Raw genomic sequence first — 24,907 nt, forward strand, 5'->3', positions numbered from 1 at the left:
GCTCAAGCCTAGCTGTGAAGCAACAGGGAATTGCACATAGGGGATGCTCCCAGGGGATTACAAGCAGCGGTGCCGTGGTATTAGAGGAGCAGAGGTGGACAGGTGATGCAGGGTAAAAGAAGGAGCTCCAAAGAAGAAGAATTAGCATTGAGTGGAGCAATCAGAGATTGCTCAAATGTTCTTTAATGGTAGGGGCTTCAGGTCCTTCTATGATGAGGATCGGCTGTCAGGCCCCTCCACTGGAGAGGGGTTACAGCCCTGAGGCAGGAATTACCAGTGGCTCATCCCTCTGTGCTACACTCTGGCCGTGTCTTCAAGCCTCTCTCTGGGATAAGGGAACACATGTGGGTCTCTTTAGGAAGCTGGTGTAGGGATTGGCTGGAGGCCTCCACCCCTGATGATGGCTTCAAGTTGTCATGTAGAACCTGCGGCTGATAATTCCCTCGCCTTGGCTGGTCGTCTCTGTGGTTGTTATGTTCTGCCCTGGCCTCTATCGTGGACTCCCTTGGTCTGCCTGTTTTTAACTGTATGGGAGTGAAGGCCTTGACTGAAGGATAAATGGCTCACTGCCAGGTTTACCATCCAAATGCAGGTCCCACTCTTCCACACTGTAGATTTGTTTAAGATTCCTGCACCAGCACGAAGGGAATCGAACATTCAGGCACTGTCAGATCCTGCAGGCCCATCTTTCCTCGATTCGCCTTAAGCGGGCAGGAGTGACGGTGTTAGCAACGTGACTCCACGTAGTAGAGGTGACGAGGGGATCCTATCCATACCACTGCTGGATCCATCAGCCACTAGCTTGGGACAACACATGCCCCCTTTGGTCAACCCACTGAAGGTACCTACCTATTCTATACTGTAGGATAGGGGGACCGGTCTTATCAGTGTCAGTAACTTGTTCCAGAGACAGCATAGCAGTAGATACCTGTTTCCTCCTTTTTAATCGCTGTTTCAGTTCTTTGTTTCCAGTCTAGTGATGTTGTAGCTTCTGGTGGTGCACATGCCTCCAGAGATGGAGGGGTTCTCAGCCAGGCAGAGTGGTATTCTGGTTATAACTTTTGTGTCTTGAGCATGTGAGCATGATGCATCCTTGAAGGGATAGGCAGTCCTGCTTCTGGAGGATGAGGTTGATGTGATTGAATCTGCTGTGATGAGGCGTGCAGCAGCATGATTGACAGCTTTCAGATGAACCAATGTGGTAGCTGGGACTCTTTAAGTCGGACATTGCCACCGTCCAGTTACAAGATGACCAGGACTTGGATAATAGAGGACAGGGCAGATATGCTTGACTTTGTGGAAGAGGGCAAGCTGGCAATGTGCTGCTTGGGTGTTCTTGGTAACATGTTTTTGGAATGAGAATTCACAGTTGATGGTAGAGCTGAGAGTCTCCAGTGGGTGAAAGTTGAGGTGGGAACCCATCGAGCTTCATGTCAGTCAGCCAATTATGGGCGTGGACTTGTTTGGTGGAGTTTCATAGGAGAATTGATTTGGTCTTTGTCGGGTTGCACCTGGAGTAGTTACTTGACACCCAGGCTTGAATAAGGGATAGAAATGCACCAGTCAATCAATGTAATTGATGTGATTGATATTCAGGTAAAGCTGCGCGCAATATTCCTAGTGGTATATCGCTGTGTCTGTAGTGGTTGAAGGCCCTTCCAAGCTTCCATGTAGAGGTTGAAGATGACAGGGAAAGGGTGGCGTCTTGTTGAACTCTGAAGGTTACTGAGCGGCTCTGGGATATTTTGGGGCCAAATTGGGTAAGTTGGGCGGATCGACCCTATTTTCAATGCATCAGGTAAGGTGCCTTTTACAAGTGATGCATTGATGACATTGACAAATGGTGTGAGATCTTCACCTGTAATGACCTTTACTATGGAGGAGGGGAGGTTGGTGGTGGGGCTAAGGGCTGTGAGAGTGTTAGATCTTATAGAGTAATTGTCCTCTGTTCAGTCCATGTGGATATTCTGCAGGCTGGTATGGGTGAGGCGCCTGTGGTTTGTTTAAAGCTGTTTAAGTATTGCATTATCTTTTCTATCTCGCCTACGAAGAAATTGTTGATGGCATTGCATTTTTCAGTGGATTGTGGTATTACAGGGTCTGGAAGAGGGTTGAAGGAGTGCTTCATGGCTTGGAAGATTGGTCTTCTATTGTTGGATGCTTCCATGACAGTTATTCTAGTTTGCAAGTACAGTTGCATGCAGAAGGAGCTGCTGCTCGTATGTTGAGTTTGTTGCTGGTGGGACAATTGTTCCTGTGACACCTTCCACTTTAAGATGGGCCATAAGGCACAGAGCATAGCGGAATACTGCGAGTACAGATGTATGGAGCTGAAGGTGCTGTTTGTATATGGCTCTTGTTGCTGGTGTGACCATTTTTCCTGTGACACCTCCCTCTTTAAGAAGGGCCTTCATTTTATGTATTTATTTATTTATTTATTTATTTATTTATTTATTTATTTGCATTTGTAAAGTGCACAACTGCCCTCGGGCATCGTGGCACTGTTAAGAATACTTGCTTGGTTACATAAGTGCATGTGGTTACATCGGTAGCAAAACATGAAAACCAGCCCCAACTTGAAGGGTGGCAACAACAAGTAATGCATAGGTCAAAGTTGGTGGCATAAAAATGAGCGTCAACCCCCATCTTAACGGGTGGCAACAGCCAGTATTGCATCGGTCCAAATTGGTAGGCAAGTATATGGTGCCAGCCATATCTTATATGGCCACAACTAATAAAGTTGTGGGGTCAGCATGGGTGGGCAAGAGCATGGTGCCAGCCACATGTTGCATGGTGACAGCTACAAGACAGTTGTGTGGTCAAAATTATTATGCATATATTAGGTGCCATCCAAGAGTTACAGGGTGGCAACAGCACATACATGCGTGGTCCAGGTCATGGGTAAATGCATGGTGCCCGGTACAGAATACAGCGGAGAAAGGCTTCAGCTAGGTAAAAGGTTGGTGTCAACCTAGACTAGCATGGGGCCAGCCCCGTATTGGACAGTGGCAAGTGCATACTAGTCCATAAGTTTCAATCAACGGGCACCACATGGAGCAGATCTCTGAGTATGGCGGGCAGCTACACACACTTACTGGGCGGGAGGAGTGGAAAGAACGACTAGGGGGTAGGTGGGGAGTGTAGAGACAACTAGGAAAGGTGGGGATGGGGAGTAGAGGACATACGGGGGCATAAAGGGTGTGGGGGGCAATCACTCACGCTGCATTCACACACACTGGCGACCAAAGGGAGGGGGTGGGGAGCATTCACACACACGGGTCTGTGGCGTACCATGGTGGACAGGGGTAGATAGGGCCTTAAGAGTGGGCCTTGTGGGGAGGGCCGGCCAAGCCTGCCGGCCTCTTAATTGGCACAGATATAGTGGAAATGGACCAATCCTAGGCCCTCAGCTACAGAAGAGAAGGCACACTAGTGCCCGACAAAGAGAACAGCTATCTTGGAGTGGCCGTGCTTCGTGGAGCACAAGAGGCCAACATATGAAGACACGCACAGCAGACCAACGATTCTGCAAATAAGTTACTCCCAATTTTCGTGAGGTAGATGTTAAAGTCATGCAATGCAATTTAGCAAATTCGTAAAAGTCAACTGTGGCGGCATCATGCGCCCGTACAACTAGCCCAGTGGGGGGGGGGGTTACCTGCAGGTTGAAAAATGCACAGTGTGCACTGCAGGGCTTCCGATGGAAATGGGGAGGAGCGGAGGCTTCAGGCGTAGAGCAGAGTACTGCGAGTACAGTTGTCTGCAGCCAAATCTGCAGTTCATATGTGGAGTTTGTTGCTGGTGGGACCATTCTTCCCGTGACACCTTCCCATTTAAGAAGGGCCTTCAGCCACAGAGTGCTTCGAGTACAGTTGAAGACAGTACTGCGAGTTGTTCTGCTTGAAACACGGCACATGATCCATCGTTTTGCTCATTGGAAGTAAGTTCTATCCTTTTTGAATTTGCACACTGATAATTGCATTTTCAGTCAGTTTATGTCTTATAACTTGAGAAGTAAAATGACAACCGAGAGGGACGACCCCGAAGGCTCTCTTAGTTCCCCAGCAGCGCCCAATAAAGTGCAGAGGAAATTCCGCACTTATTAGCCGACTGAGCCCGCTGACACTGTACAACCTCTCGGAATGAATACATTTATCTCCGCTGCCAGCCTGAGTCCTACATCTTCTGCAATAGACAACAACAATTCGTTGCTCGGCCTCCGCTTCAGCCTGCAAAACGAGGCTCAAGAGGAAAGCCTGAGCCTGATCATTGATGCAGACACAAATTGTACCGTCCTACGATCTATAGCAATTCAGGATGCTAACATGATGACAGAAGGCGCTTTTGGAAACCTAAGTGCCTAGTGAGCAGGAAACAGGCCTGCACCAGCCCTAATGATAGGAAGGCACCAGCTAATCCTTCACTTCCGGTAATCAATGGCTCATCAGACACTGCACATGATTTGGTAGCAGACTAACTGACTCTTTCTTCATAGGACTGGGTGCTCGCTTCATCTTTGGAAACCTCCAGGATAATCATAGGAAATAGCGCCCCTTCTCTCAGCCAAACTAATCGAGTATCGAACGCGCATAGTGCACAGCCACCAAAGTTGGCTGCTGAACCGAAAAACAAACTTCCCTCCTGAAAAAGTGCTAAAATCAAAAAAGGGAAGTCCTGTAAATTCAAGAAAACAAACTTACTAAAGCTCGAAATTTCGAAATCTAACGTCTGGGATCAGAATTGCACAGTTATCGAATGTGCAGACAAGTACGGCTTGGAGACATCTGTGCCAAAGGGGAATAAAAGTAAAAAAATAAGAGAAGGAGAAAAAGGCAAGCAATGGAAAATGTAGATGACTGAGTTATTAAAAGCCCGGGGAATCAGGCTATTGAAGAATCTAGCAGCGTTTCTGCGCCTGTAGACGAGACCCCATGGAGGCAGATTAAAACAGAGAACAATGGGATAATCAATGCGAGTTTGCACATGCAAATGACTGACTGTGCATCGGCTCAGAAAATGCACACAGCCACTGATACATTATTCTCCCCGTCTAAAGTGCTTGCGCAGGGAAACAACTCTTTTTCCTCTAGGCTATCCAATGATAGATGTAGGTGCACAACACCTAAACTGTTTGAAATTACATCTTGCGTCTTCCGACTTTAAATACCTAATCGCTCCCATATGTTGCCACTATTAAAAGAACACTTCTTACTATGATCCTTATCTACGAAAGGCATAGAGTATGCATGTCTGGTGGAAAGTGCTGAAAAGAATCATTCTATTGTACATTGCTACTCCTCGCATATAGTAGATGACAGCCTCACGTTTGCTCCATTTTATTTTAAATAAGGTTATGAGCTCTCACCTTACTGCCCTACTGCACCTCAATGAGCTGCTTGCAATACGCTGACTGGCAAACACACTGGTGAACTACCCAACACAAAGATGAATGTCTACCACACCAACAAGAGCAGCAGAGGGCACATTGACAACTCTTTACAAGAGGAAGCACCAAATATTGTCGCCAGGACTGGTCCTGACTCCCTGGTTTATTGCAAACAGTAATGTGGCAGCCCTAATAAGATTCATGATATTACATTAGCTCATGGAATTCCAGAGGCCCTCGTCACATTTATTGGTTGTAGAGATGGGCACGGGGTTTTTAGAGATTCTGATCTAGTTTTTATCTGGGAATCATGGATTATCAGTGAAATCTACGGTGATGGTTTGTTTATTTTTTAAACGATCAAATAAAGGCCCCGTAGCTAGAGCATCAATCAGGCTGTCTGATTATGGGCATTCACACCCCTTATCAAGCCACAGTTGGGCCAACAGAGGAATGTAATTGCATTTTAGCAGTATTGACCACCTTGAATTCTACTGATGCTTTCTTGTTGATCAATGTATATGCTCCTCCATTAGGCACTTATACCTCTAGCATAACTAATGCCATTGAAAGACCGAGAGACAATGTGATGACCTTGTAATCTTATAATAATAGCTAGTGGTTTTAATGCCCACTGTGGAAGACTGGAAGATGATAATCTTAATAAGCTCCTTTGGACTTCCAGTCTCCCAGTCGTAAATGTACACAAGTCAAAGGCCAATAACGAAGGCAATACATGGTTGCATTTTATGGCCATAAATGATTTAATAATGTTGAATGGTACAACCAGTGGAGAAATTCACGGGATGCTTACCTGGAAACCAGGTGCTAAAGCATCGCATCTTGATTCTTTTTTTATTACAAGACCATATTACTCTAATGTCAAGACTTTGTCAATAAGCTGCACTCCCTTAAGCGACCATGCAATTCTAAAGCATAGTTGTACTGTGAGAAATCTGATGGTGTCTCACTTGCTAGTCCCTGGGGATCTGTCATCCAGGTGGCTAGGACACGGACATTGCTATTGGATCCAGTTCCTGGGGTTGGACCAGTGCGGGAGGATCACCGGGATGAGGGGTACTCGGAGTGGAGGTTCTTACAAACACCTTTTCCCCAGCCTACCTCGTAGGATACTCAGATGTTCTATCCCGGCCCCCTTTTCCAACACAAACACTTTCCTACACTGAGACAGACAACGGACCAACTCCAGGGCCGTTTACCTGACATGTCCCAACACAAGGGTCAGGCAGAGTTAAGTAATTAACAATAACGATGCACACCTGATGGCCCTTTCCCTTCCCCACAGGGATAGGATAAAAGGCAGAGCACGAAAGCACACTTCGAGCAAGACTGAAGGCATGAGTATGCAGCTATTCCGGACCGGCAGTTCAAGCGGAGGAGAAAGGCAGAGAGACCTGGAGGGACAACGAAGAGTGAATTGCCTTTGCCATTTATAACTCAGATCCGCAAAGCCGCCGAAAGGGAAAGCGAAACAGCGGGAAGTCCAACTGGCGTGTGGTGTGACAGGTGTCAGCGGCACAGAGGGCCCACCCATGCTGATAGTCAAAGCGGGGAGAAGCGCTTGCCGCTGTGGTGCCGTCCTTGACTCCCGAGATAAGAAACTCCAAAAGTTCATCACAGCTGGTGAGTCGGAGAAGACAGATAGTAAAACCGCACTGTGCTGGGCCCAAGGTTGCAGGCAACAACTTTGTTGAACAAAGAACTTGTGTATTTGAACTTTAATAGAACTCTAGTAAAAAGGGTCAGAAGCAGAGTGGTCAGGCTTCGCGGAGACGCTCATTCTAAGGACTCTGACTGAAGCCTTTTTTTGGGTTGTATTGTTTTGTTGAAACTACGAAAATCAAGAGGCCTTAGGAGAGGCTAGTGTGAAGTGCCAACGTGGTCCTACGAGGGTCAAGCAAAACCCCTTGTACAATCCAAAGTCTTTGACACAGTGGAGAAAACAGATTGAACTGGAAAACTGGCACATTTGAACCTGACAGAGGGATACCTACGAGTTGAGGGTAAAACAGTGATGTACCCGTGAACATTGTGATGACAAGTGTGAACCCGACTGAGGGATGTCCACAATGGATAGCTGTCTAAAAAGACATTGAGACTGTTGAATGATACATTTTTGAGTGAAAAGCCATCGTGAACCTGATTGAGGGAGGCGAACGTTGCAAGAAGGATCGGAGCCCGGCTGAGGGGGATCCAAAGGGCGAAGAGCAATCGCCCAACGTGAAAGAGTAACAAAAGAACTTTTGTTTTGTTTATTGTTTATGGTTAAGCAGGCCTTCTAAGGCAAGCGACTTTGCCAGAAAGAGACTTGGGCCCAGAAGGCCCTGGCATAGTTGAAAAGAACTTTAACCTCGTGTTGGTGAGGCCCAGGAGGTCCTGCATTGTCCCATGCTAAAAACGTGGGGAAGGGTGACCCCTGGCTATAACATCCTGATTTATCATTTAAATTAGCTGTAAGGATTGGCAATTGATTTTTTAGTATAGGCCCTTTTATTTGACAAGATGCCACTAGGACTGCCTTATTATTATTTGATGGCCGTAGCTTGCTCTAATCTTAGATATAGGTTTAGATTAGGCATTTTCCAAACTATTTATACTGTTTAACAAACACCTTTGAACTGTGATCACTTGTGTCTGTCTTTACTATTGCCACCATGAGTTCCCTACAGTACTTTAAAACAACTGGATCCTACAAAAGAATCTATCACTCGCTGGACATGTAGAAATATAGCTTAATAAACATATCAATACGGTTCTATTTACTAGCACTTGCCCTTCTTAGGAGAATAATTTGTAAGGCATCTATATTTGAATTTACACATTGAATAGCTGGTTTGGCCCCATTTGTTCTACAAAAATGTGTAAACCTACAGCCATTTCACATGTTAATAATTATGATTTGGCTATTGCTTCTAAAAAGACAGTGCTTAGGAAAAAGCGTACTAATAAAGCACGGTAAGAGGTGGGCTGAAGCAAGAAATCTCATTAAAAGCTACAAACCATTTAACCATTTTTGGCTGGCTAGATATCAGTAAAGACAGCAGATTGGCAAATGCTACTGCGCGTACTAGCCTCAAACGATAATTTATGGCAAATCTCAAATTAATCAAATTAATAATACTGCTTGGTCTCCATATATTCAATAATTGTTAAGGAGACAATGAATTTCCCATCGCATTTCAGAAGAGCTCGAAGCATTGAAATTACAGATTGAAGAGATTTCTATTTCCAGCTGACTCAAACATCTTAAGTACTCTAGGGCACCTGGCGCTGGCGGCCAGTCTCACGCCAATCTAAAGTCGGATGGCGTAGTATGGCTACCAATTTTAATCAACATTTTTAGTGAAGTTCTTCTCCAGAATGAAATTCTGACTTCTTGGTGGAGGTCCATCATAATCCTATTTACAAGAAGGGATGTAGAGCAGAAGCAGCTAATTACAGATTTCTTGCCATGCTTGATGCTCCAGTGCTCCAGGCAATCTATTGGCCTCCCTTTTACATGATGAGCTATATAAATGGAGTATGCAAGCAAAATGATACTCATATTTCAAAGTGGTTTCAGAAAGTAGTGCTCTACTGTTACAAAATATGGTCGTCTGGAAAAGTCTTATCGGCAGGGCCGAAAAAGGGCAACGTGCTCCATTACATATAGTGTTTGTGGATTACAGTATGGCTTTTAACAGTGTTAATAGAGGTAGACATTGGTCCAAACTCACCAAATAGGGCATTCCCTGCGACTTATTGAAACTGATTTATTCATTCTCTTCAAACACATCAGTACAAATTCGCCTCAATAGTCAAGGTACTCGGTCTGAGCCTATTCCAACAAATATGAGACTTAAGCAGGGATGTGTCTTGGTGCCCCTGATTTTTAATGTTTATATTTCAGAGTTGCCAAATTGTCTGGCTCAAGCTATGCCTTTCAACTCAAGATCGCAAATTAACATGTTCAATCACTAACATGCGCCAACAACGTGGCTCTTATACACCACACAGTTGTTGGCATGAAACGCCTGCTTGACGCATTATTAACATATTCTAAGAATAATTATTTACAGATGTGAATAAAACAAAGACTATTCTATTTGACAGGAGTAAGACATAAAAACCAAAGAAAGGCTACATTCAAGATAAGCAAATTGAAAGATCTGAGTCGATCCCTACCTATGCATTCTGATCTCTGCACAACTAATGCAAGTTAATGAATTTGGCTATAGATGCACCATTTTTATGCATAAATAAAGTAAAATATGTGATTTCAATAACAAACATGGAGGTTTTACATATGAGGGTTTGCTATTGGCATACAGGCAGGGCCTAAATACGGGTCTCCTACACGGGATTGAATCTAAACCATTAAGTTGTAGTATGAAGTTTGCCACATTAGAAAGTCAATTCCGGAGAAAGGCTTTGGGTCTACCGAATTGCCTCAGTAATCATATAATCTGTCTTGAGTTGGGTATCACTTCCATTGATACAATGGGGAAAAAAAATCTATTCCACCTAAAAATTATACTACAGGCTGATGTACCTTTGAATATATTTATAGCAGACATTGTAAGAATTGTAGACTGCACTTTAACAAGGTCCCTAACAACCAGCCTAAAAAAGCAAATAGACTATCAAAAAACATGGGATTTATTTGTCCATTGATATCTGGTGCATGGAAGAAGGAAATTATTGAGAAGGCAAAGAGGTAGAGCTATAATGCAAATTTGCCAGAATGTTTTCAACGAAAAAATATATTGTAAGGCATTACTATTTAATTTATATATAACCAACCTCAAGATTATTTATTGAAGTTTCCTTCTCCTAAACTCAGGAGGATTTATTTATTGTTACGAATGAACCTCCTTCCTTGTCTATCGGTATTGGGCACCAGGCACAAAATCCCAAAAGAATTACAAGCTGTCGTATCTGTGCTGGTAATACCTCTACAGAATCCATCAGACATGTATTAACATCATGCGATCCCCTGAGAGACCTATATATTGGGTACCTCATTGCATTTGTGCCCATATTAGCAACTATTAAAACCAACTCCTCCTAGCTGCGATGCCTAACTAGCCATCAAATATCTCTTTAAATTGCATTAATAAAATGATGGTATTCAATGGAGGATAATTATCTAAATGCATGAAAAAAGACATTTCATTAATCACCAAATGAAAATATTTTATATCAAAACTATGCATGGATTTAAAAAATGTGTTTTGTCGATTGATAATAGTACTGTAATTTACAATATAAATTTTCTTGTCATTTTATATATGTGATGATGTATTTTGTATTGTAAAATGTGTGCAAAGTTTGTTAAGTTATATTACACTAAGACATTTTAAAAACAAATAGTTGTTCCATAGTACCTAGCTTTGTCTGTTGTGATGAGTGTCCAGATTGCTGAACGGAACATTGTCAGGTTGATGAGGTTTTTAGATGGTGGGAATTTCCCCAGCCGTTTACTTGTCAATGTACGGTTTGCTTGCTTTCAATGAGTTCTTGTGAGTTCCAAGCTGGATACTTGTGCATATGATTGTTGAGCCAAAGTTCCAGTATTGCATTAGTGGTTGTGATCTCAGGGTTTTAATGAGTGTGCCGAACTGGGCGTTGACATTCTCCGGAGTGTCGGACGTGGAGGCCAAGGTGATACGGTTTGCTTTCAGTACGTGCATGGGTAAGTTCTTGAAAGTTCAGTGGCGGGTCTTGGCTGATTGGATTTGTCCCTGGTGGGGGTGCCATGTGTGGTGGAGCAGAATGGGTATGGGTGCAAAATCTGCCCAGTCCAAAGGTAGAATGGGAAGACAAGCAACGGTTTGGGAGGTGGCGAATACCAGGTGGAGTATCTTATCCTTGTTGTGGGTGGGTTCTGTTTTGAGTTGCTTGATGTCCTTGGTGTTAAAAGGTTCAAGTAAAGTCTTGCTGGCTTTCCCGGTGGACTGGCTCTCGGGCTAGTTGAGGTCTATGAAGAAGATGTTAGTTGTTTTGTTGATGGATGCTGTTGTGTTGAGAGGAAGGCAAAGGAGGTGCACCGGAGGTAACATCAGGGGGAAAGAGTGATATGGAGGACATGGAGGAAGGAATGTCTAGTGGAGGAGGTGGCATAGAGGAAACAACAATAGGCAGGAAGACCAGGGCAGACAATAAGTAACGTCTGTGAGGGGAAAGGCTGGATGAGACCATCAATAGGCCAAGGAAGAGATCATGGTGAAGCGAGAACAGGCACCTGGATAACTAGATCAGGAAGGCTGCGTAGCCCAGTTTGGCCACAGGCAGGGCCAGACAGGGAAAGGAGGAATGAGCAAAGGTGAGGGAGGCTACTGTGAGATCAGAGGGATGAAGGGAGAGTAAGCTCAGGCAAATCTCAGGGACCCTCTCTCTAGCTCTTCCTACTGACCTCAGACACTGACCTGTAATCTCACTAGACTTTACACCAGAGTGTTGTGGGGTATGGGATTCCAGAAAGTCCTTATCTAGTGCAGACCAAAATGCAAGGTTCGGGTAACTATAAAGCACACAATGCCAGTGAGGGTGAGGCAACCTCTTGGAACTGCACAAATAGGAACACTTTCTTCAAAGGCCGGAAATGCCTCGGAGATGAAATCCCGTCGAAGAAACAGTTCAACCAGGGGAGAGTCTCAGATATCTCTTAGGATAGACCCATTTTGACCATTATTTGTTTGGGAAGATCACATTCTCATTTGAGTCGCCCAGTTATAGTGAATTAAGTCACTAATGAAAGACAGTGAACTATAACCTAGGGTTGTAGGTGTCCATCTTGGTCCCGGGTGATCTTGTGACAGTTCCCTTACATTTTTCTTTTTCTTTTTTCATGCATTGTTCTTCTAATGTTAATCCTCTATAGTTGTGTGACAGTATATATATTTACTGGTCCTCTGGAACTTGTAGCCAAGGAATAAAGAAGAAGTCATCTGTTTATAAAAATGTCTCAAGAGTACTTCATGTTTGGAGTGGAGTGGACATGCATTATAACTATCTCTTGCATTTCTTACATTGTAGGTTAGCGTTAGCAAGGTAGGTTTGCCGCTCAGCAATCCCTTGGTTAATCTGCCTTCATTTAAAAAAGTAATTAGCCTCATATTAGCTTAAAGACTTGTTTCCTTTTCCTCTTATTCTCTTTATAGTGTTTAGTCTGGTCGGTCTCTTGGATGTTTAAGAAAGGTCACCACCAATAATTGCTCAACCCTGCCCGTGCTGAATGCTGGTGAAGGCGGTGTTAGTCCTATGTCTTTAAATATTGATGTTTAGTTTCTGTTCGATGGCCACTCGAGTCAATTCCTAGCCATCTGCTCTCTCGGCCCCACGTAGCATAGGAGAGGCAGAGCCATAGAACACAGTCAGTGGATCAATAGAAAACCTCTCTGTGTGTCCTTTCCTGGTGACGGGTAACGCCCCAGGGAGCAAACCTGGATCCGCTCAGCCAGGGGTGTAGCTAGGTCTGGAAAAGATCCGGGGCTACACTAATGTCGGGACTGGCGGGACTCGGGCTAGGTAACATTTTGGTTGTATCCCTTAAGCTTCTATCTGGGGCTGCAACCAAACAATCGGGGCTATAGCTGCTAAAGCCCCCCCCCCTAGCAACGCCTCTGTGCTCAGCCACATATCATGCCTGTTCAATGCTAAATGTAATTGAATCAGTTCCTGGCTGTCATGTTAAGTGCCATTTTGTCAGAGTGACACGTCAACCAAACTCACTTGACAAGTGGGCTAGTCCTGACAGTGGAGAACAGTGAAGACAGAAGAGAAGAGGTTGGTAGGGAGCCATTGGCTAGAGAGAAAGACATGTGAGGGATGAGAGAAATGGGATAGATGGATGGGGGTGGGAGTATGACAGGCGAGACTGGATCTTTACCACCACGATGGCGACAATGGGAGCACGAATAATCCACCAGATCCCCATATGGACATTTTCACTCCAACATCTGAAAGGTAAAAATGCAGAATCTGGCATTAGCTCGAACTATGAACTATGTCCAACCCAATTCCTTCTCTTCTCTGGTTAGAAACAAGATCACCCTGAAAGAAGATCTCATGCAGCCTGCAAAGACCTCTGCCCAGCCGCCCCCGCCCCAGATCCTATAACTCACTCACACATATGCCTTACTTAAGAGTTCCCTCTGCCCCTGCAAGCAGCCACTAATGTTTTCTTCTCTGGGTGCAGAGGGGAAGGCAATTTCCCGTGCCACACCGCACCCTTCTGTGGTGCTACTGTCTAAAGCTCCATCACTGCTCTATGGTTGTCAAGCCAGGTAATTCCCTGGAACACCACTCCTTTCTGGTTATTAGACCTATAGCCTTCATACAGTCTTGCATGCGGTGTCTTGATTACAGGGCGCATAGCCTTTATGCAGGCTTGCATGCTGTGTCTTGATTACAGTGCGCATAGCCTTTATGCAGGCTTGCATGCGGTGTCTTGATTACAGGACGCATAGCCTTTATGCAGGCTTGCATGCTGTGTCTTGATTACAGGGCGCATAGCCTTTATGCAGGCTTGCATGCTGTGTCTTGATTACAAGGCGCATAGCCTTTATGCAGGCTTGCATGCTGTGTCTTGATTACAGGGCGCATAGCCTTTATGCAGGCTTGCATGCGGTGTCTTGATTACAGGGCGCATAGCCTTTATGCAGGCTTGCATGCGGTGTCTTGATTACAGGGCGCATAGCCTTCATGCAGGCTTGCATGCGGTGTCTTGATTACAGGGCGCTTAGCCTTCATGCAGGTTTGCATGCGGTGTCTTGATTACAGGGCGCATAGCCTTCATGCAGGCTTGCATGCGGTGTCTTGATTACAGGGCGCATAGCCTTCATGCAGGATTGCATGCGGTGTCTTGATTACAGGGCGCATAGCCTTTATGCAGGCTTGTATGATGCCTAACCCTCAAATCCTCATTTGAATTGGCATGCCACCGACATACGTCAACCACCATTGCAAAATGGTCATCCAACATATTGCCTGCACCAATGGACTATGCATGTTGCATAACTTGAGCCACTCTGCCATCCCATGTCACAATATTTGAATTTGAATATACACTGCTTCTGGCTAGTGTGGCCTGGCCCGTAAGTAACATGTGTTCATAGTTTGGCCCCTGAACCAAACACCAATCTTGATTTACGTATGGCCATTCCCGTTATGCATGGGTCTGAAACCTTTTACAATGCAGATGTTTTGCACTGCATATCCCATCGGCCCTATCCTGCATAGCCAATAGTGAGAGTTCATGGGAGACATAGCCCAACACAGCTACACAGCTGCACAGCTGTAGGTTGCACACCCATGCCCTTCTGTTCTAGAGGGTTGCCCAGAACAATGTCCATTGGTTAAAGCGCATTCACAGCGTTCCAACCATTAACCCTCAGTGTTGCATTCCACACCCAGTGCCTGACAATCCCATCGGTTAGCTGATGTCCCATTCTTTACAATCTGCTCTTTACCTCAATTGCTACATCAGTATTCCCCAATTCCAAATACTGGTGTAACACATTAAACACACGATTCAGCATTCAAAGGGGAGAGGGAGATTGTGCGAGTGGGATGGGCACTTGCTATTCAACTCACACAATCTGCCTCTCCTCTTCCTTCTTGACCCGAGGAGCCCCTTCCCTGAAGCCACTATTCCACATGGGTGCCCTTACTCCCCTAACTAAGGTGATACTCTTGAGAGCAGATCCTTGTCTAAAACGGTCCCGTCAAGTGACTCGTCAACATAGAGGAAGGACACTGGGTGCTAACTCCATGACAACCTCAGCCTGTCCTCCCTGTCCTCCCTGGCATTAGACCTTCAGGTCCCTCAGGACATTAGACCCTCAGGTAATGATAGTCACAGAAGCTCCATAATCCAAGCACTGCGATGGAGGAATTGTCAGGCTCTATCTAGCATCTGCAATTGTTGACAACTGCGTCTGAAATCCCTGCTCGCACAGTGCCAGCGGCCTCTGTAGTTCCAACCTCATGCCCGGTGCCTGCATATTCCCTGAAATGTTTGGCTGTGATTCCCCCCAAAATTCTCCATCTATGTTCTAGTGAGGCCTGTTCACACATTTAACCTCTCCCAGGCCAGTATGAGAAACCCACCTCGGCCCTTCTCATAAACTCTTCAGACACTCTCCCCGAGCCGCGGGGTCCTCAGAGTAGCTGGGTGCGAGGGGCAGAGCATGGAGGGTCTCCAAAGCACATCAAAGCCAATGTAACAAGACACATTTGGCTTAATGCTCCCGCTAGGCCCCTGAGGCAGTTAGAGGGACTGCCGACCCCTGAGAATCTCAGGACTGTTTAAAAATGCCTGAAAACAGAACATCGCAAACACCATTCGCAGCACTAGATAGATGAAATAAATCATCCTACACCTGGGACAGAAATGTTGTACAGCCCAGTCAGTGGGGTTGCTCATCTTGGAGGAATATGTCTGAATCCAGCATCGCAGCGGGGGCGGGATGAATTTGGGGACCCAGGGATGTTCTTGGATGGAGCCTGGGAAGAGCTGTCCTGGCTGCTTTATCCAGACACTGGGAAGAGAAAAGAATCTGCTGTCTCAACTCTGGCCCTAGTACTCGTGGAGGAACTAACCCCTACATTCAGTGGGTCGGGACCAGGCTATGCCTTCCCTAGCAAGAGGTGCCCACGACATTGCCTATTGTCTGGCCTAGGGCTCAGATCATTATAAACAGGTCACTAAGGGATTCCACCGGCCCTCTTGTGACATCACAGATTCAACCACTCAGTCGACTAATGTACCCTCTTACCGCATTTGGAGCCCAACCACTGCCCTAATCCAATTGGATTTAGGGTAATTAGATGATAACATGTTGCTGCTTCCTGGGCGTAATGAGGGATAGAAGGTCAAGGCTGGGGGTAGCGTGCCGTGCAGTGTCCGTGTGAGTCGCACCCTGTATGCCCTGAGCCAGAGAGAGAGCATCAGTTCTGTTTTGCACCACAGAAACCTTTGGCTTCTGTCGTTCCAGGCTACCCAAATACCACCCTTTTTCCACAGCTGACAGCCATTGCTGGACTAGCTGTGTGGGGACTGACTAGTTGGCAGCAGTTACTTGTTTGCTTGTGGGCACCTTGTTGCTGTATTGTGTGTAATGTGTGCCAGCTACCCCATTCACATCCAGGCAGTTGGAGCAATCAGGCTGGGCTCCCACGATGAGGCAGGAATGAGACAGATCTAAAATGGGCTCCCAAGATAGCCAGCCGTGACCATATATAGAGTTTTTCTCTGGCTTCACAACCATGCCTACTAAAGCCAGGAAACACACATGTGTTTGCCCGTGGAGCCGAAATAAGAAGCCCTGAGTTACCAGGACCTTCAAATGTGAATTGATATATTACTGGGATTTGGGCTGCGACTACCTTGCCAAACTCTGGGCTTCATTACGGCTTTGGCGGTAGCCATGCCGCTATTGGTGGCATGGCTGCCTCCAAAACCGGGTCCGGGTTCCCTGAATGGGGAATTACTGGGCCATTCCGAGTTTGGAAGGCCTGGTAATTCCTCCCACAGGGAACCCGGGCCCAGACCTTCCCCATTCCAATTCGAGCCCCCATAGGGCTCAATGGGAATGGGTGCAGGGTGCTAACAACGGGCCGATTAAGACCGGCCCGTTGTTAGCTCCCTGGTCCCCTCGCGGGACCCGGTAACGATGCCTGGTTTTACCAGGCGTCCTTACCGGGTCCCGCGAGGGGACCTCGTAATCAGGCGGAATGGGTTTAACGGGCCTAGCTTAATAACGGCGCCGGTGGTTCTGTGAAAGTCTGCGGGCGGGTGCCGTCGCGTCCGCCCCACCCGCAGACTCGGAGTGTGCCGGTCCGGCACTGGGCAGGCACATCCGTAATAAGGCAATATGCACGACGGTATCAAATGCAGTCTGGAGGTCGACGAAAACAAAATAGAGTGGCGATTCCCACACTACTGAGAACAAAAGAAACAAGAGATTGAGGTCGCAGGACTTGGTTTATTGGGCTAGCGCCCCTAATAAACCGATTTGCAGGTCGGAGGCAGCCATACTTGCACTAAGCCAATTCTTTAGAAGTTTACATTCTTTCTTGCTTTCAAAAACATGTTTTTACAGGTTGTACAGTCATTGTTCAAACCAAAACCCGCAGCTTGAAAAGTTTAAAATATTGCACACAAGCCTATCATACAACACTGAAAGCTACACATGACAGCAGTGATCAAAGTGAGCGGGAGCGGTCAGGAGCGGTGCTCCTCTACTTTTTAAAATTACCTTTTACAGCTCCTATACTTTTATTTTAAAGAGAAACCGTTCCGGAATGGTTTTGTTTTAAATTAAAAGTGTAGGAAGAAGTTGAAACTTGCCCTTTCAGTGCACTGCACTGAGTGTTCCCTTAAACAGCAGGTGCAAGTGTTTGCTGATGTGTATTGTGTGTGGGAGGGGACGTAATGATGGGGTTTGTGGGGAGTGGGTGCAGGCCAGCAGGGAACATAGTTCCACTACTTCTATTCGTACACTTCGACCACTGCATGACAGCCATATTTGTTTCTGTTAAAACACAAACGTGCACAAAACAGAATGTATAATACAAATGGGCAGCCTTAATACACCAACTGAACAGTGTGTTGCTTTATCCATTTAGCACGTTTCAGACTCTGGATAAATGACTGCACCTTCTTCAGAAAACATGATTTGCTGTGTCCAAGGGGAAAACGCATCTACGTGGATATATAATGATTAATAATAATTTAGCATTTATATAGTGCTACAAACCCTCAGGCACCTCTGAAAAATGAAATGCTGAGTTTGGCCCTGCCAGGATTCGAACCTGAGTCAGCAGGCTCTGTACAGGCGTCAAAGCGAGAGCTCAACTTGCTGTGCTACCGGACCAGTTACACAGAAGCGAGTGCAATCACCAGCTTATCACTACTCCGTGATGTCTAGATGTCTGTCTATAACTGGTTCAGTGCAGCGGAAGGTTCGACTTCTGATTGTAAAACTTTAGCTTCTGACACTCTGACTCTGCTCCCGCAGGGATGGGCCTGGGGGATACGGGGGAATGATGCCTATTGCAAGTGGTATAACCAGTGGGGCGGTTATAAGCCAACGAAGGGCTGTCAATCAAGATCCACCCAGGTGCTAGCTTTGCAGCAGCGCAACATGTCTGGGCCCCTATAATGTTGGTAACCTACGTTTAAAACACTGCAAATCGATTAACATTGGCAGCCCATAGTTGGAGGGGCACAATTCAGAGCTGGTCAAGTAAGTGCATTGCATATAGTGGAATGCCCTCCAATCGGAGCCTCCCAAGAAAGGCAGTAATGTGTACAAATAAAAGAAGGACACATCAAGCTCTGTGCCACGTAGTGAAGGAGGTCCAGAAAAACAATAAAAGCATTGGGACTGGCAACCAGTATTCTTTGCCAGAGCACTGTTTCCCTCGCTGTGGAGCTTCCATGCTGATCCTTTATGCACCAATACCATTCGTGAAAGGTCGAGAGGATAGCTCAGGGGCAACGTTTGCCTTGGAAGAACAACAACGCAGTACGACAACGCAGTGCAACACAGATTCGAAGTTTCCTCCTTCTCCAGGGTCGAGTGAGTTCAGAGTATTGCCGTTGCTCTTTCGTGAGGGCCGCGATTGCGTTGCGTTCACCTTTCCTTTCAATGGCGGCTGCCTGTGCGTCAACTCTCTCGTATGTTTTTGGCATATTGAGTATTTTCACTAGGGGTAGGGGCTTTATGAGAAGGTGTTTTCTGAACGTTGACGAGGTGCACCCTTCTATGATCCTTAGTCTTATAGCATCTTCATCATTGAAGTTGGCAAAGTCGCAGTCTCCTATCCTCTGCTGGAGATGTATGACGAACTCTCCAATCGATTCGTGTGGACGCTGCCTGTGTTGATTGAATGCAAGGCGTTCGTAGTCTTTGTTGGATCCTACTATGAGTTTGTCGTTGATTGCATCGAGGAGACGTTGGTACGTGGTTTTGTCTGTAGCTGGGATTGTCTTGATGATGTCCTTTACCCCTTTTCCGACCAAGTTCCTAAATATGCTGAGTTTCTTTGTCGGGTCTTTGTTTCCAATTGCACCTAGAAAGTCCTCAAATTCTTCGACCCATTCGTCCCATCTTGTTCCTTGGTCATGGTGCGGGATCAAGGCGAATGGGTTGGACCTTCTCATGACGGTGGGATATGACGTGTGGTCCAAGTCTGCTAGGGCTTGCGCACCTGCGTCGGCCTCCGATTGCGCTAGGTCAGTCATGGTGGCAGGTGTTTAGTTTGGGTATGGAGTCGCTGTGCACTTGCGTGCGGTCTTTGGTGGCAGATCGCTGTGTTTTGGTCCTTTGGTTTGTATGGGTGGTGTTGCTTTTACTTTCACTGTTGCTGTTCCTGTCTGGTACGGGTCTTCTCTGCTGCTGGTACGCATGAGTTTGGGCAGCTTTCCATGTCTGTCTTCTCTTTATGTCCTGTGCGTGTCCTTGTGGTGGTGTTGGCGCGGTTGCCACTGCGTCTTTGTGTCTCAGTTTGTGAAGTTGGGGTGGTGGGTGGTCACCTTTAATTTTCCATTAGTTCGTCGCCCTTATTCACTATCGCTACCTCCACGTTACGTTTGCGTTGGTCGGGGCAGCCGGGGTGTTAGCAGGGTGCTGGCTCTGGTTTTGGTGGCTGGGCATTGGGGTCGGCCGCATCCAGAGCCAACATGATGGCGCCGCTGTGTATGCTGTAGCTGCTTAGGTGTCACATGGGCACCGGTGTTAGCTGTCTCCTGAGGCACTGTGGTCACTTGTTTCGTGTGCCAGAATAAGTCTGTTCCTTATAGGTAACTTCTACCTGCTGGTTTGAGAGGGTAGGGGCCAGCCGTGTGATTTGTTTTGGCTTTTATCATGTTCGTATGTGGCTGCTGGGCCCTGGGGTTTGGCTTTTGTTATTTTCTCCTTTTATTTTTGAGTGTCACTGGGTGGGAGGCACGGGGTTAATGCTGCAGGTCTATCCGTCGTATCTTTATTATTTTAGTTTCAATGTCACTCGTGGGAGACACAGGGTTTCCCTTATTTGTTTTAGCTTTATTATTATTTTCTGAATGTCACTTGTGGGAGACACAGGGTTTCCCTTATCTGCAGCTCATTTCCATCCCAACCCCCGGCAGAACACCTCACTTAATGGGGGTGTGTCCCTCGCAGTCCGTTGACTCCTCTTCTCCTGCTGCCGATGGCGGAACGGAGCGGTCGAGCCGCTGGTCCTGCTGCGCTGCCGCGGGTGCTGCAGGCGCAGTCTTCACCTCTTCTTGTGCGGCGGCTCCGGAGCCACTGGTCCTTCCTTCTGGAGGCACATGGGCCTCCTGTTCACTGTCGGGCGCACAGGCTCGCAGCAGGGTGCACTGGCCCACCAGTGATTGCTGGGCGCGCTGGCCCACTGTCATTCCTGGGCACACGGGCCCTCTTCCGCGCACACAGGCCCACTGCTCTAGTAGGGCACACAGGCCCGTTGACGCTGGGCACACAGGCCCGCCGCAGGGCACATGGGCCCCAGGATGCTGCTGGGCGCACAGGCCCTCTGCTTCTTCCGCTGCTGGGCGTACAGGCCCTACTTCACTTTGGGCACACGGGCCCCGCAAACTGCTGGGCACTCGGCCTCACCTTCACTGTGGGAGCACAGGCCCCCGATCACTGTGGGCACTCGACCCCTGGGTGCTGCTAGGCACACGGTCTTCTGCCGGGTCGGGTCCGCCGCACCCTCCTTTTTACTGGGCACCTTCATGCTGCTGGGCTCACCTCTGCCATGGCACTGCTGGGCTCGTTTCCCTTCGTCGCCAGTTGTTAGACCCCCTCATGGGGTCTCTTCAGGCCCATTCAATAACTACACAGGAGCCATTGTGTGCTTCCAACCTTCCCTTTATTCCTCCATGTCGTTACTGACTTCCTTCTTCCCTTGCCCCTCCCTCTCCTCCCGCTTCCCGCTCCCTCCCCTCCCGCTTCCCGCTCCCTCCCATAGTCTTGAGCTCCCCTCTTAAAGGGGCTCTGTCCTTTTTCCCTTATAACAGTATTAAGCGTGTTATAAAAGAACAATTATAATTAATTATTGCTCATCTAATTCCCAAAGTTATCTGACACTTAAATAAGAAGATCAGCGTTAATACAATTTCTTTCTACGTTGTTAGAGGTGTCTATTCCTACACAGGAGAGGGCCCACCAACACACATTTACCCTGATGTGTTGGAGCAATTTCTGTGTTTTGATTTATAAAATGACTGTAAAACTTCAAAACAAATAATTCAAAGATGCAAGAAGGAATGTTAAGCTCTTAATAAATAGATACATTCCATAACCCAGTTGCTTTATTATTCACAGTAGGTAGGAGCATCCGTCTTTGACATGGGGGGTCTCTAAAATTCACTTGTAGTAGAGTTGTCTGGTGTACACCTGAGAAAAAATGGATTACCTCCAATTGGGTATGTTACAGAAAGGAGAACTTACTTTCAAGGGTCATGACCCAATCATACCGATCTGCATCCTACACCAACAAGCCCAGTGGAGACAGATGCTCAAACAAGAAAACCAAGCAAACACGTTGAGAGTCAGCAGGCACACACCATGGCTGTTCTTTGAGCGCCTCCCACAGCCTGGAGTACTCTGGTTCATGGCCACTGGAAGTAACTCCCTGAATGGACACTCCAGTGTTCCCCTCCACCTAAATGCACCTCCGTTCCATTGGTGAGGTCAAGCGTCTGTGTTCTGCTGTGCCATCACCTCCAGCTTAAACCTGACTATCAACACACTAGCACACCTCGACAGACAGAAACTGTCTAGCCACCGCTGTTTCATCTCCAGGATTTGGCTCCGGCAATGGCCTCCACAATCTTCCCACACCAAGGGAGTCATCCATCTCCTCATGGCCCCTCCATCTTCTTTCCAGCCAATCAACCACTGCCACAGACGAGGTTTAGCTGCAACCTCAACTTTAAGGAGACCATCGCAAGGAACCAATGTGGTCACCGGAAATCTATGGGACTGGAGGCATCTGGACCTCTATGGCCCAGTGTCCCATGCAAAGCCAAAGGATGAATTCTGGCACTTCCGCATAGTTGCCGAACTGCAACCATCTGAATTGAAGAGCTTAGCCAGTGGTCAAAAATACACATCCATGAGTAACCTTCCCATCCATGAGTAACCTTCCCATCCATGAGTAACCTTCCCATCCAAGAGATAAAGGAGCTGGAAACAATGCCTCCATGCGCAGAAAAGCTTTCTTCCACAGGAAAGTAGTACCTCACTGGCTTATATTATCCCTCGGCTTTCCTATGGCCCTGGTAGCGCCACCTTCGTTGGTGGCATTAACATATTTATTCAGTTGTTGAGGTTAGAGGCTACTCAATTTCTTCCTGGTCACTTACCTTTCCTGTATATTGTTTCTCAATCTTCAGTAACCAGAGAGTTCTTGGTTTTCTACAATAATTAACTCGCATTGCGACATTGTCTGTCTTGACGAAGTTCACTTCTGTTAAACTGTACCTGGTGCCACCTCACACACCATTTCATTAGAGCTTGGGTTGTCGCTCAACCGCAACTACCACAGGTGAGCCAAGGTGACGCGAGTCCAAGCTCAGCAGATATAGAAACCAGCTCCTGAAAAGATGGAGCTCTACTAGTACTACCTTAAACGACATCTGGTTACCATCTCCTGGTACCAAGATGTGGAGATAAGGTGGACATGTTCCAACACCCACAATGCATTGCTACAAACATGATGGCCACCCGGGATCCACTGAAGCATCAGGAGGAACCGGAGCTGTGCAAAAAATCTCAGCTCCCGAAAAGCCCCAGGAAATACCTACAGCTAGAAAAATACTGGCATGCTCACTCATTCTCACCCTCCCTGCACACAAGCTGCCACCCTATAGCAACCTTCAGCCGTGCAACCCCAAGTGCAGGAGTGTATGTGCCCTCCATCCTGGTGCATTGGACATTCCAAGACCCGGGCCCATTTCCCCAGTTTCCTATGCAGCAAGCCAGACTTCTATAGAGTGAAACTGGAGACCACCCAAAAGGAAGGCCCAGGAACCGTGGCGAAGACAGGTAAAACATAGAAAATCATGAAAGCACAACCATTGTGAGTGCCGGAACATCAGGCAGCCACTTGCACGCGCCATGCATTGCCTCCATTCCCTAGCCACATATACGCCATACACTCAGTTACCCCCTCCTGTGCAAGTATCTGTTGCCATGCACTCCCCCATCAACACACTGCAATCATTCTTCACTACCCGGTGAACACTATGTCATGTACCTCTTCAGCTTCTGCCTAAACACCATGCCCCGGGCGCTCCTCTCCCACAAGCAGCTCACAGTGAGAGACACACACTTATTATTATTGGCTTTCTAGCCCTATCAAAGTCCCCTACCCTTCATTGTCCAGGAAGTGCTTTCCACATACCCACAATGTGACAACGATCACTGGAGAGCCTGCAACACAAAAAGGCACGGATCACACTCTCTGCGTTCTAACAGGCAACTTGACAATCAATTATCCAGAAAACTGCAGTTTACATCATCTATTAAGTCAGCCTCAATACCCAAAACAGCAATAAGCCGGGCTCTGAGCTCACAGGATAGTAAGTTAATATTACTCACCATAGGAAGTCCAGTATAAGTGCTTGAAGGCCTTCAGTTCAAAGCAAGGACCTCTAGCGGAGCAGATCCATTGGATAACTACTTTAAGATCAAAGAAACCTCCAAATGGGAATCCTAGGCCTACCCCACGTAGCTGACAGTACTTGCTTGATCTAAGTCTGCTTTTGCCCCACTCGAAGGCGAGACTTGAGAATGCATAGGATGGAGTTGAGGAGAAGCAGCTTGCATCCTATGGCAGAAGCACGTTGAAGACTAAAAGATACCATAATTACTACAGCTAGTGACTTATTTACTCTTATATCCATAGGCCCTAGTCTTAGGGCCTATGGATATAAGACATGCGGGATATAAGACATGTAAGTCATGCTTAGTATTCCCAAGCATGACTTACAATGGGGAGTATGTGCAACCACATCTGGAACAAGGTCTAACCAAAATTGTTTCTTCGATATGGTCTGACCAAATGGGGGATAATGTTTACAGAAAGTGGCTGGAGTGGTCCCGGCAGCTGCTTTGCAGATGACATTAAAGACAGCGTGGAGTCTCTCTTGTCTGAGAATCTCTCCTAAGCCTGAGCTGTCTCCCTACTGGAATCCTTGCTGACATCTGAGGTAAGTAAATCCTTTTAAACTACACTTATCTGCTTATGGGTGGGTGGTTCCAGTTTCCTGGTCTGCGCTGCCAACCCTTGGAACAGCCTCCCCTGCCTGCGAAACAAACCGCCCTACTCCCTCTTCAGGAAAAACTCTAATCTCACCTGTTTAACTAATAGCTCTGCTCACTCTCTACCTCATGTACTTTCACCACAACTGTACTTGCAACATTGTACCCAGTGGCTAAATACCTAAGGCCTATTTACGCTCCTAAAAATGATTAAATAAATGAATAAGTCATTTTATTT

At 46.7% G+C, this 24,907-nt stretch overlaps 1 protein-coding gene across 1 annotated transcript in view; it reads right to left on the reverse strand.

Moving 5' to 3' along the window:
- The window catches only part of LOC138583228 (glucagon-like peptide 1 receptor), a 213,382-nt gene that overhangs the window by 65,582 nt on the left and 122,893 nt on the right, over positions 1-24,907 (reverse strand). The window contains exons 8-9 of the mRNA XM_069655285.1: positions 23,778-23,838; positions 13,278-13,347 (exon numbers count right to left, since the gene is read on the reverse strand). Of these exons, the coding sequence (XP_069511386.1) occupies positions 13,278-13,347; positions 23,778-23,838 (131 nt within the window). The remainder of the gene's footprint in view (positions 1-13,277; positions 13,348-23,777; positions 23,839-24,907) is intronic.

The sequence above is a fragment of the Ambystoma mexicanum genome, chromosome 3q (genome assembly GCF_040938575.1).
Source record: "Ambystoma mexicanum isolate Mex_15411 chromosome 3q, UKY_AmexF1_1, whole genome shotgun sequence".
Lineage (NCBI taxonomy): Eukaryota > Metazoa > Chordata > Amphibia > Caudata > Ambystomatidae > Ambystoma > Ambystoma mexicanum.